General features: G+C 38.7%; 1 protein-coding gene across 1 annotated transcript; it reads left to right on the forward strand.

Annotated features, from left to right (window-relative positions):
• Positions 1–211: 211 nt before the first annotated feature.
• supv3l1 (SUV3-like helicase) lies at positions 212–12252 on the forward strand. Its single transcript, XM_051647596.1, has 15 exons — positions 212–634; positions 1654–1731; positions 1946–2053; positions 2141–2255; positions 3994–4162; positions 4262–4373; positions 6394–6471; positions 7092–7183; positions 7288–7468; positions 8359–8452; positions 8627–8846; positions 8935–9015; positions 10851–11027; positions 11379–11527; positions 11649–12252. The coding sequence occupies exons 1-15, from the start codon at positions 358–360 to the stop codon at positions 12040–12042; spliced, it is 2325 nt and encodes a 774-aa protein (XP_051503556.1). The 5' UTR covers positions 212–357; the 3' UTR covers positions 12043–12252.
• Positions 12253–13760: the final 1508 nt, after the last annotated feature.

Raw genomic sequence — 13760 nt, forward strand, 5'->3', positions numbered from 1 at the left:
ATGCCACAAAAAATAAAATACAAATTAATCTCTAAGATTCCACATATTACAACGAACTTTTTCTCGTTTTAAAGCAGTTTATAGTACACGTAATAAATTACTGTTCGATCTGTCTAATGTTCTTGATGCTTGTTCCTTCAATAAATATTGTATTAAAAAACAGGCATTACTTTGGACAGCAAAAACTCATGGGTCCTTCCCCACGTTGTCACCGAGGGGAGAGTGACCTCCTTGTCATCAGGGTACTGTTGTCAACTGTACATACTCTGAGTGTCTACGACTTTCAGTATGTAGTTTGTAATATGAATTGCGCGATATTGTGTTAAGCCAGCTGCAGTCGATTAACGTAAGCTTAAAATGTCAGTAAATCGCTGTATTTACTTGTTGTCTCGCTCCCACATCCGATACCTGGTATGTGCTCGCACTGCCTCCTCAACTGCTGCAGTAGTAAATGACGCTTCCCTGCATCCACCAAGAAAGACACGCGAAAGCTTCGCTCCGCCGAGGAGACATTCATCTTCAAACAGCTCATCGAGACCATTGGACACCTCACTGTTTGTACCGCTCACCATCAAAAGTGATGAAGGCGGGGACGGGACAGTCGGCGCGGAGTTAACGCAACCGCTGGACAAAAGTAAAGTGAATGTTAAGAAATACAAAGAGAAAGACAGGACCATTTCGGCCAGTTTATTCCATAAATGTTAAAGGAATAGTTCACCCAAAAATGAAAATTCTGTCATCATTTACTCGCACTCATGCCATACCAGATGTGTATGACTTACTTTCTTCTGCTGAACACAAAGGTTTTTAGAAGAATATTTCAGCTCTATAGGTCCATACAATGCAAGTGAATGGTGGCCAGAGCTTTGAAGGTCCAAAAAGCCTATAATGGCAGCATTAAAAGTAATCCATAAAACTCCAGTGGTTAAATCCATATCTTTAGAAGAAATATAACAAGTGTGGCTGAGAAACAGTTAAATATTTAAGTCCCTTTTTATTATAAATCTCTTGTTTTTTGGCGATTTGCTTGCTTTGTGCATATCGCCATTCACCACCTACTGAGCAGGAAGGAGAATTTATAGTAGAAAAGGACTTAAATTTTGATCTGTTTCTCACCCACACCTGAAGATATGGATTTAACCACTGGAGTCATATGGATAACTTTTATGCTGCCTTTATATGCTTTTTGGACCTTCAAAGCTCTGGCCACCATTCACTTGCATTGCATGGACCTACAGAACTATTCTTCTAAAAATCTTCGTTTGTGTTCGGCAGAGGAGAGAAAGTCATACACATCTGGGTTGGCATGAGGGTGAGTAAATGATTTTCATTTTTGGGTGAACAATTCCTTTAAAAATGTAATTTCCACCACAGAATTGTATTAAACACAATACAAAATTTGACATGTGGTGGGAATTTTTAGTACTTTCAGAAACAATTACAAAAATCAGCTAAATCTCCCGAGATGCATGTACATAAACTGTTGAGCATTGTTGTAGACAAATACGTTTAAAAAAACAAACAAACAAAAAACTAGAGAGTATGAAAATTGTTTTGACAAGACTTCATCTAGATAATTGTTTATTTATCTTGTGAGCAGAAGCTTTTGTAGAAGACTGGACCTTGAATGTCTGGACCTTTTTTAATTCACAGGCGAACTCCTTAAAGTACTGAATAAATTCTACAAAAGGAAGGAAATGCAAAAACTTGCTGCTGACCAAGGGCTTGACGGTTAGTTTTGTTTTTAAGTAACACTGGAATGCAGTGTACCCATGATTATCTTATTCTTACATAATTGTCCCTGTATTTGTCAACTGTCACTGCTCATAACTTTTATTTTTTTGTCATTGTACAGTACAGACTATGTGCTGTCTCCAAATACACATAGAAGTATGTTACAGATAGTATTGTAGTATTATCATGATGTTTGTTTGATCTTCAACAGCTCGCCTCTTTCATCAAGCCTTTGTCAGTTTTCGGAAGTACGTGCTAGAAATGAACTCACTAAGTGCTGACTTACACATCATTTTTAGTGACATCTGCTGTGGGGCTGGTGAGTATTTACATCAAAAGTATTTAAATGGCCAAAGTCCATAGGCGGCCTAATCTGAAATTTGTATATTTGTTTCCATTTTTCTAGGGCACATAGATGATATTTTCCCATACTTTATGAGACATACCAAACAGATTTTTCCCATGTTGGACTGTATGGACGATTTGCGCAAGATCAGTGATTTAAGGGTCCCAGCTAACTGGTATTGAGAGTTTCATCCACTGATTTTACTCATTGTGTAGTATTGTATTCTCTCTCAGCCTACTAAAGTTTTCTTACTCATTAACATACAGGTGCATCTCAATAAATTAGAATGTCGTGGAAAAGTTCATTTATTTCAGTAATTCAACTCAAATTGTGAAACTCGTGTATTAAATAAATTCAATGAACACAGACTGAAGTATTTTAAGTCTTTGGTTCTTTTAATTGTGATGATTTTGGCTCACATTTAACAAAAACCCACCAATTCACTATCTCAAAAAATTAGAATACATCATAAGACCAATAAAAAAAACATTTTTAGTGAATTGTTGGCCTTCTGGAAAGTATGTTCATTTACTGTATATGTACTCAATACTTGGTAGGGGCTCCTTTTGCTTTAATTACTGCCTCAGTTTGGCATGGCATGGAGGTGATTAGTTTGTGGCACTGCTGAGGTGGTATGGAAGCCCAGGTTTCTTTGACAGTGGCCATCAGCTCATCTGCATTATTTGGTCTCTTGTTTCTCATTTTCCTCTTGACAATACCCCATAGATTCTCTATGGGGTTCAGGTCTGGTGAGTTTGCTGGCCAGTCAAGCACACCAACACCATGGTCATTTAACCAACTTTTGGTGCTTTTGGCAGTGTGGGCAGGTGCCAAATCCTGCTGGAAAATGAAATCAGCATCTTTAAAAAGCTGGTCAGCAGAAGGAAGCATGAAGTGCTCCAAAATTTCTTGGTAAACGGGTGCAGTGACTTTGGTTTTCAAAAAACACAATGGACCAACACCAGCAGATGACATTGCACCCCAAATCATCACAGACTGTGGAAACTTAACACTGGACTTCAAGCAACTTGGGCTATGAGCTTCTCCACCCTTCCTCCAGACTCTAGGACCTTGGTTTCCAAATGAAATACAAAACTTGCTCTCATCTGAAAAGAGGACTTTGGACCACTGGGCAACAGTCCAGTTCTTCTTCTCCTTAGCCCAGGTAAGACGCCTCTGACGTTGTCTGTGGTTCAGGAGTGGCTTAACAAGAGGAATATGACAACTGTAGCCAAATTCCTTGACACGTCTGTGTGTGGTGGCTCTTGATGCCTTGACCCCAGCCTCAGTCCATTCCCTGTGAAGTTCACCCAAATTCTTGAATCGATTTTGCTTGACAATCCTCATAAGGCTGCGGTTCTCTCAGTTGTGCATCTTTTTCTTCCACACTTTTTCCTTCCACTCAACTTTCTGTTAACATGCTTGGATACAGCACTCTGTGAACAGCCAGCTTGAATGTTTGTGGCTTACCCTCCTTGTGAAGGGTGTCAGTGATTGTCTTCTGGACAACTGTCAGATCAGCAGTCTTCCCCATGATTGTGTAGCCTAGTGAACCAAACTGAGAGACCATTTTGAAGACTCAGGAAACCTTTGCAGGTGTTTTGAGTTGATTATCTGATTGGCATGTCACCATATTCTAATTTTTTGAGAGAGTGAATTGGTGGGTTTTTGTTAAATGTGAGCCAAAATCATCACAATTAAAAGAACCAAAGACTTAAACTACTTCAGTCTGTGTGCATTGAATTTATTTAATACACGAGTTTCACAATTTGAGTTGAATTACTGAAATAAATGAACTTTTCCACGACATTCTAATTTATTGAGATGCACCTGTAGATCTTCCAGTCTGTATTTGCCATTATTAGTATTTTACCAATATAATCTTGTGAACATGTGATAAATGTGTGTTACAGGTATCCCGAGGCAAGAGCTATTCAAAGAAAGATAATTTTTCACGCAGGACCCACCAACAGTGGCAAGACCTATCATGCCATCCAGAGATACCTAACAGCCAAATCTGGAGTTTACTGTGGACCACTAAAGTTGCTGGCCAATGAAATCCATGAGAAGAGTAATGATGCAGTGAGTTTCATTCAGATCAGTTTCCTTTGTTTTTTTTTAAAGTGACACATTAGCTGGGAATGTTAGTGCACACTGACACAGTGTATGATTTCTCATAAGGGAGTGCCATGTGATCTGGTGACAGGAGAAGAAAGAATATTTGTTGATACAGAAGGAAGACAATCTAGCCACATTGCCTGTACAATAGAGATGTGCAGTGTTACGACTCCGTGTGAGTATGGTAGCATGTTAGCGGACAACTGGGATCACTGGGCCTCATTTATGAAACTCAAGCAGAAGAAATACAGTATCTATGTAATATGTTCTTAAAACTATTCTCATGTAAATTTTTACATTGAATTGAATGTGACAATTTATGAGAGAATGGTTCTATAAATGATTTAAACAAATTCGCTGTTTCATGAATAGGCCTTCTGAGTTTATTAGTGTTGATTATACAGTTTTTGGTTCCTGGGTAGTAAGTGTTATTTCCTAATTGCTTATGCCTCAAAAGTATAGAAAATGGCTATTATTCCCCAAAAACTATGCTTTTGTGACCAGGACAGTGATATTTTGAAATGTACCTATTTCCAATGAGAAAACGGGCGAATTTGTGTCTTTTCGTTTACATAGAGTCAGATAAAAACAACATATGAATCCAAATTAACATGTATTTATACTAAAGTAATACAAAAATGACTACAAAAGATTTAGAAGTGAGTAGTTTTTCGAGATTTACAATTATACTGTAAATCACTTTCACGAATCAGCCCCTAAATGTACTCATCATACTTCAAGGCGTCTAGCAAGGTCTTGATGCTGTTGTAATCCTCTTTGAGGTGCACCGAGTGAGCCAGGGGAAGAGACGGGTACTTGTTACCATTATGGAGCAGCACGGCTTTGAGGCACCTGGATGAGCTGTCAATGAAGAGGCACCACTCATTCTGGTTACAGGCGATTCCGATTGCCTCGAATAGACTGGTCACATTGTGGCAGAAGCAGAGCCCATCTTGACGGGTGAAGTAGCTGCAAAAAGGTTGATGACGCTTCCTCTGATCTGCGACTTGCACACTTTCATCCAACAAGTTCCACTGCTTGATCCTAGATTTCAAAAGCTTGGCATTGGACTTGGTGGGACCAAGATCTCTAATCAAGTCGTTGAGGTCTTTTTGGCTGGGGTAGTATGGGTTTCTCTCCTCAGCTCCAGCTCTGAAATTGTCATCTGGATCTACAACGTCTTCCTTGCTCTCTGACTTGCTGCTCTCTTCTAAAGACGGCTGCTCTCTCTCCGGAGAAGTGGGTACGGGGAGCTCATGGCAGTGTGGCACCGGGGCAATGGATGAAGGAAGGTCCGGATACATGATAGCAGGTGCATTCTTGCCAGTCTGACATTTGGAAGGGTCCACCACGCAGAAGTAGCAGTTGCTTGAGTGGTCAGTGGGTTCCCGCAAAATTCTTGGGATAGCGAACTTCATGGCTCTCTTTTCCCCTCTGTACCATCCTACAAAAATACATTTATTTCACCCATGACTAATGTGTAAGAGATTCTCGCAACATTTTTCATATTATATATTTTTTCAATAACATTGAAAATTGTAAAACATTTAAAAAAAAACTTTTATAATTTTACAAATTTTTTTTTATAACAGAACATTCCGAGCAACAATTGTCCATCTTGCCTTCCAGAGTTTTTTTGCAGTGCTCGCAGGTGAAATGAGGTGCCCAGGGTTAGTCTTGATCCCCGACAGGCATGCCGAAATATGCCTTGTAGGCCTCACACATCTTAGCAGATGTTTCCATGGAGTACTTTTTCACTCTTGTCTTGATAATTTGGCCACAGACATAGCAAAATGCATCTGCCGGATGCTTGCAGGCTCTTGATGCCATCTCAGAAAAATGCAGATATGTATACACTTAGGCAGCTGGAACTAAACTGAACTGGTAGGCTTTAGGCCCCTGTATTTATACTATTATTATATTACTGGAAATTCTAGAAGTTACTCCAAGTTTACTCGGCACTGAATCTATTTGGAATGTTCTGGAAAATAGGTACATTTCAAAATATCACTCCTGGTCACAAAAGCAAAGTTTGTGGGGAATAATGGCCATTTTCTATACTTTTGAGGCATAAGCAATTAGGAAATGACACTAACTACCCAGGAACCAAAAACAAAAAAAGTTGTTACACTGTGTTATGGTATTAGTGCTAAGCAATCTAATGCATCTGTTTTGTATTTTAATATTCTGTGTAGATGAAGTGGCAGTCATAGATGAGATACAGATGATCAGAGATCCCTCCAGAGGGTGGGCTTGGACAAGAGCTCTTCTTGGTGAGTTGTGTTGGGAAATCATCAAAAATGTGATTCATTGGGGCCTGCGTAGCTCAGCGAGTATTGACGCTGACTCCCACCCCTGGAGTTGCTAGTTTGAATCCAGGGCGTGCTGAGTGACTCCAGCCAGGTCTCCTAAGCAACCAAATTAGCCTGGTTGCTAAGGAGGGTAGAGTCACATGGGGTAACCTCCTCGTGGTCGCTATAATGTGTGGTTCTCGCTCTCGGTGGGGCACGTGGTGAGTTGTGCGTGGATGCCAGGAAGAATAGCGTGGGCCTCCACACGTGCTACGTCTCCGTGGTAACGTGCTCAACAAGCCACGTGATGAGATGCGTGGATTGGTGGTCTCGGACGCGGAGGCAACTGAGGTTCTTCCTCCGCCACCCGGATTGAGGCAAGTCGCTACACCACCACGAGCACTTAGAGCGCATTGGGAATTGGGCATTCCAAATTGGGGAGAGAGAATTTTTTTTGATTTATTTACCACTTTACTATTCAGTCTCAGCTGAATTGTACACAGACTATGGTAATTTTGATTTGTATGACCCATATGTTTTTTTGTTTGGAATTGGCATGTTAAAGATGATTATTTCTTAGAATATTTCTATTTCTTTTCAAGGTTTGTGTGCTGAGGAGATTCATGTGTGTGGAGAGACTGCAGCAGTTGACTTTGTCACTGAACTCATGTACACTACTGGTGAGGAGGTTGAGGTAAGTTTGTCAAATGCAATTTTTTATAAGAATAATTTAAAACTATAACGTTACAAAGACCAGTACTATACTTTGACATAAATGCTCTTTCCTTAATCTTTAAGGTTCACAATTATAAGAGGCTGACCCCATTTTCAATCTCAAATCAAGCTGTGGAATCTTTAGATAACCTAAAGGCTGGTGACTGCATCGTGTGCTTCAGCAAAAATGACATCTACTCAATCAGCAGGCAGATAGAGATCCGTGGCTTGGAGTGTGCCGTAATTTATGGCAGCCTGCCCCCTGGTACAACTCTTTGAATGCAACTGTTCATTTGTGTTTAGTGTGTGAGAGTTATATTTATCTGGAAGATTATTAAAATGGTGGTACTAACATCACATTTACACTTTAACTGCTTTTCCGCCATTGGGCCGAACGGTTCTGAGCACGGTGAGGAACGGTGCTAATAGCATTTCCACTTTAGCACGATTCAGCACAGCACGGTTACAATCGTTCTTGGGCCAGACTTCTCGACACTGTAAGCTAACCGTGCTGGTTGAATGATTTAGTATGTGGTGAGTCACGATTGTCAATTTCCAAGCCAAAGTAACTCATTTGTTTTTAGGTAGCAGGGAAAGTTCGCTATGGTGAGATTAATAAAATGCAATTTAAAAATAGTGTATGTTTTGTGTATCTTCATGATTTTATGATGATGAACTAGTATAGTACATTATTGTTCTACATGCCTGTTTTGTCAGGGAGGTAGATTACGCTAGGTAGCTCATTAAAACACATACAACATAGATTATATTACTCGTATTATATTTTGTCAATAAATTTCCTTTTTTGCTAGTCTGTGAATTTTTACCTTTCTGTGTGTTCATGTCCGGTGGCATGCACAAACTCAGCAAATGATGGTAAACCTCTCGCCTTTTTCTCTTTGCTTTTCTTTTTGCGACATGGGACATTTCTTTCCTGTGTTTTAGCAAAGTAAAAACGAGAAGAAAAAGCAGTTTTAAAAACTGGAATTTGCGATCATAGTGCACTCGCTCCAATGTTTACTTCTCACGCTGTCGACAACTAACGTATTTGTTACGTACGATGGTAGAAAAGCATCTCCCTATTAGATCACAATGATTTCTCCTTGGCCTTGAATTTTTATTTCAAAACTAAGCTATAATTTGTTTGGTCAACAGGCACCAAGTTGGCTCAAGCTAAAAAGTTTAATGATCCAGACGACCCCTGCAAAATCCTTGTCGCCACGGATGCAATTGGAATGGGTTTAAACCTGTGAGTCATTTCTTAAATCATATCAGTTGCATCTTACATTTTTATTGATTATTTATACCTCAGTATGTTCAGACATTAGTTCCACATCATAGCTTACGTTATCACAAAACACAGCTCTGATAAGGATTGATCAGTTCAGTGTCTCAAGGTCAGCTGGTTCTGTACATTCTTCAGGAGCATTAGGAGAATCATCTTTAACTCTCTAGTAAAACCAAATGTGAATGAGAAGGGGGAGAAGGAGCTGGACACCATCTCCACCTCACAGGCGCTGCAGATAGCTGGGCGAGCTGGGCGTTTCAGCTCTGTTTTTAAAGAGGGTGAGGTCACTACTATGCAAAGGGACGACTTGCCTGTTTTGAAGGAGATCTTGGGGAAGCCCGTTGACCCCACTGAGGTAAGTCTAGTCTATTAGCTATCTAACAGCAGTCATTTTAACTATCATTAAAGTGAGAAATATATGATCTTTTGTCCGTGTTTGATAGGCTGCAGGATTGCACCCCACAGCAGAGCAGATAGAGATGTTTGCCTACCATCTGCCCCAAGCAACTCTCTCAAATCTCATTGTAAGTGCTCCTATTTTACATGCAGGATTCCCATAGTTGAGGAAAACCTGGAAATATCAGGGATTTTTAAAACTGTTTTCCAGGCATGAAAAAGTCATAGCAATTAATAAAATCTTACAAGTCATGGAGAAGTCATGGAAATTTCTATAGAGAATTTATTTCTTTCTTTAGTCAGGCTGATCTAAAATATTTAATCGGCTACATATTCCATGAATGTAAAGTAAAACTTGCTTGCAAACCATGGTGATGCAAAATTAATGAATAAATCTTTCTCACTAATATTGGATATTTTTAATGAATCAGTCAAACTGGTTCAGTAATTTGTCTGCAGTGTAGGGAGTAACTGAATACATGTAATGGGATTGCATATTTGAAAGACAAAAAGTAAGTAACTGTATTCCAGTTACAATTTAAATGGTTGGTAATCAGAATATAGTTACATTCAAAAAGTATTTTGATTACTGAAGAGTTTACTTTAAATTTTACTGTTTTTTTTTTTGTGTGTTTTTTTTTTCATTTAATATTTAGCATATTCAGTTGGAAGACATTTATCCGTATAAATGATGCAATTCGAAGACCGTTTGAACAACAGTGAAACACTTATGATGTGTAACATTCATGTAAGCAGACAGAGGGTGCTTTCACACTCTTATGAGTGAAAAGGGTATGATGTTGAGGAACTTTCCTTTTGGAAGCTTAATAGAGAGAATCCACATATGATCAGAAAAAGGTGTCGTTGTGTACTCTGAGGTTTTGAAGTAAGTTTGGAGCAGCTGAAATAGTTAATGTTAACTATATTTTAAATTGTCATGTGAACATTTAGCTTTATGCTAAGCTAAAATGCTATTTCTAGCCCTTTTACATGCAACTGTTCGCAGGCATAATTATATTTTTTTCTATCAAAAAAATCCATGTTAGATCATAATTAGGGCAAAGATGTACTGTAGAAATCTTATTCCTTTTCTCCCCAATTTGGAATGCGCTATTTCCCAATGCAATCTAAGTCCTCGTGGTGGCATAGGGACTCGCCTCAATCCAGGTGGCGGAGGACGGATCTCAGTTGCCTCCGCGTCTGATACCGTCAGTCTGCGCATCTTATCACGTGACTATTTGAGCGCGTTACCGCGGAGACCTAACACATGTGGAGTCTTCACGCTATTCTCCGCGGCATCCACGCACAACTCGCCACGTGCCCCACCGAGAGCGAGAACCACATTATGGAGGTTAACCCAACATGACTCGTCCCTCTCTAGCAACCGGCCAATTGGTTGCTTAGGAAGCCTGACTGGAGTCACTCAGCACGCCCTGGATTCAAACTTGTGACTCCAGGTGTGGTAGTCAGCGTCTTTACTTGCTGAGCTATCCAGGCCCCACAGAAATCCTTAAAACAAGATACATTTACTTGATCTTGTTTTAGAAGCAACACTGCATAAGATATTAAGGCTTTTTTCAGAAAAAGTATTTGTATTAAGTGTATTTTGTCTAACTGTACTGGTAGATTTTTTTCACTTGTTTATATTCAAAACAAGTGGGAAAAAGCTGTGCTGAAAAAGTAATCCAAAGTAAGTATTAGAATAGTGGCTTTGAGTAATCTAACAGAATATGTTACAAATGACATAGTCCAGCATGTATTCTATAAGTAATCTTCCCAACCCTGTTCGTTTGTGATTCACATGCAAATTGTTCTGAATTTTAATTATTATTTTTGAATCCTTATCCAGTAATCACAAATGACTGGAAGGGTCATGAAACCCTTTAAAATAATTGTGATTATGTAACAACTATTAATAATGCTCATTTAAAAGGCTCTATTTCCATTCTGCTCTTCTACACAGGATATATTTGTGAGTCTTTCACAAGTTGATGGACTTTACTTTGTCTGCAACATTGATGATTTCAAATTCTTGGCGGATATGATTCAGCATATTCCTCTGAATCTGCGCTCCCGCTACGTTTTCTGCACTGCCCCCATCAACAAGAAACAGCCCTTTGTGTGCACATCTTTTCTCAAGGTGAGAAGAATGAACTGAGCAAACCACAGCTCAAAACTTGCTTAATTACAGTGGAAAACAGATTTCAGAGGATAAATGGAAAATTTAGCCATTTGACCTGAATATTTAGCCGTTTGAATTTGTGCATTCACAAATTATTTGTAATGCAGTCGAAATGAATGTTATGAGAATTGTGTATTCATAACACCATATTCCATAGTACTAACAGCAGTTCCTTTTAATTGGAAATATGTTACGTTTGTTCTCTGTTTTGGCACATTTGGTTTTATGTGCTTTACTGATAATGTATTATTTAAATGATCTAATAAGGTTAAGTTTGTCATGATCTGTCCTGTTCATGATCTCTGGCAGTTTGCCAGACAGTTCAGCAGAGATGAGCCTCTGACATTTGACTGGGTCTGTCGACATGTGAATTGGCCCCTGGCCCCTCCCAAAAACATCAAGGACCTTGTTCACCTGGAAGCTGTTCATGATGTGTTAGATCTTTACCTTTGGCTCAGGTATATCTTTCCCAGAGAAGAACCCAATCATATTTAACCATTAATTTCATATTGTAGCATTAATTTGGAGTGCAATGAACCGTGAATTCATCGGTAATGATAATCATATTCCCTCTCACAGCTATCGCTTCATGGACATGTTCCCAGATGCTAACCTCATCCGTGGGATTCAAAAGGAACTGGACGCTATTATCCAGATTGGTGTGCGGAACATCACACGGCTTATCCGTGCCACAGAGAACCAAACTGGTTCCACAGAAACCAGTGCCTCCACAAGACTTCCTAGTTCAGACTTGCCACCACTCAGGAGGGGAAGAGGATCAAAGGTCCAGAATCAAAGAGAAGAGCACAGGGCATCGGACTCATCACTGGGCTCAAGACTGGTGCGGGATGGACTACTGACTGAAGAGCTCTTACAACAACTGCAGAGAGAATGGGTCAGACAGCAAAGCTACAGTGAAGACGACTCCATTTCTGAAAATAAAGTCAAAGGGAAAAGAAAGAAAAAGAAGTGAGCTATCCTGTTTAAGACTGAATTTCTGTACTTGTAGAAGATCCTGTTTACAAGAGAACACACCATTGTATCTGAACTGGATTGTCTCTCCATTCATGGAGCACTTGACATCTATCTTGCTATAGTACATTCAAATTATGTTAAATAGGAGTGTTAAAAGAAACGTGTACCATCCACATATATGTATCAAAATAAAATGATATAGATATTTTTAATGGCTCTCTGTTGCCTAATGCCCTACAAAAAATGGTTTATTCCTCTACAAGATCATTGCCTAAATTTTATTGTAAAGTGTGCTCATCTTTGAAAGGGATTATTTAGGATACCCTCAGGTTCCTATGAACATAAAAACGTAATACTCCATTTGACCTAGTTGTCTTGTCACTCCATTGACACCTGCCATTGAAAATCAATAATTTTTATTTACTCTCTTCTATTTTTAACATGCTTATGCAATCTGATGTTATATTAGTAACTCTGCTTGACCAATGAAATACTACAGCTAATGCATGGAACGATTTTATCTTGGTGCACATTGCGCAAACAGCCTTTTATATTCAAGGTTGATGTTAGGGTCAGTTTAAAAATAAATCTGTGTAAATCAGAACCATACAGTATATTGGAGTTTTACTATAAAGGAACCCCAAAATGAAACTTCTGTCATAATTTACTCTCCTTCATGTCATTCCAATTCTGTATACTTACAGAATATTCGTATCCAACTCTGGCTTGCTTTCTTATGCGGAACACAAAAGAATATCACATTATAGGAATATTCCAGGTTCAATACAAGTTAAGCTCAGTCGACAGCATTTGTAGCACAATGTTGATAACCACAAAAAATTATTTCAAATCATCCCTCCTTTTCTTTAAAAATGCAAAAATCGAAGTTGCAGTGAGGCACTTACAATGGAAGTGAATGGGGCCAATTTTTGGAGTGTTTAAAGGCAGAGATGTGAAGCTTATCACTTTACAAAAGCACTTACATTAATTATTCTGTTAAACTCATGTATTTGAGCTGTAAAGCTGTTTTAATTTTTTTTTTTTTTTTTAAACAGTCATTTTTAGGGTTTGTTGACATTACATCGTCATGGTACGAAGTTGTAAAATTGGCTCTAACTTAACACAGAAAACGTTAGTAAGTGGCTTTATGACACTAAAATCATGTTACCACATATATAGTTTGTGTTGTGGCTATACTTTTGAAACAGTATTTTAACGTTTACAGATTTGCCCCCATTCACTTCCATTGTAAGTGTCTCACTGTAAACCAGATTTTATTTTTTTTTTTATAAAGAAGGGGTAAGTCGAAATTATTTTTTGTGATAATATTATGCCACAAATGCTGTCAATTGAGCTTAACTTCTGTTGAACCCCAAATATTCTTTTAAAACATTTCCTAGCGATTAATTTTTAAGCTTAAAAAAGGAACTAAAAGTATTATAAAGGTAGTACAAGCAACTTCTGCATATTTCAAGTCTCATGAAGGCATACAACAGGTTTTGATGAGAAACAACCAGAAATTCAAGTCATTTTTCAAGGACAATTTTGGCGTCTGTTGTGCATTCATGAGTGCTCTTGAGGGAAGCTAATTCACAGGGCCTAGCATTGTTTTTAGCACTAAAATGATGATGGGTCCATTTTTTCCTGATGAATATGATAGCAAAGAAGTGAAACACTGAAGTGAAACACTGAAGTGAGAAAAAGAATTGGTCGGTC

The sequence above is a fragment of the Myxocyprinus asiaticus genome, chromosome 21 (genome assembly GCF_019703515.2).
Source record: "Myxocyprinus asiaticus isolate MX2 ecotype Aquarium Trade chromosome 21, UBuf_Myxa_2, whole genome shotgun sequence".
Classification (NCBI taxonomy): Eukaryota; Metazoa; Chordata; class Actinopteri; order Cypriniformes; family Catostomidae; genus Myxocyprinus; species Myxocyprinus asiaticus.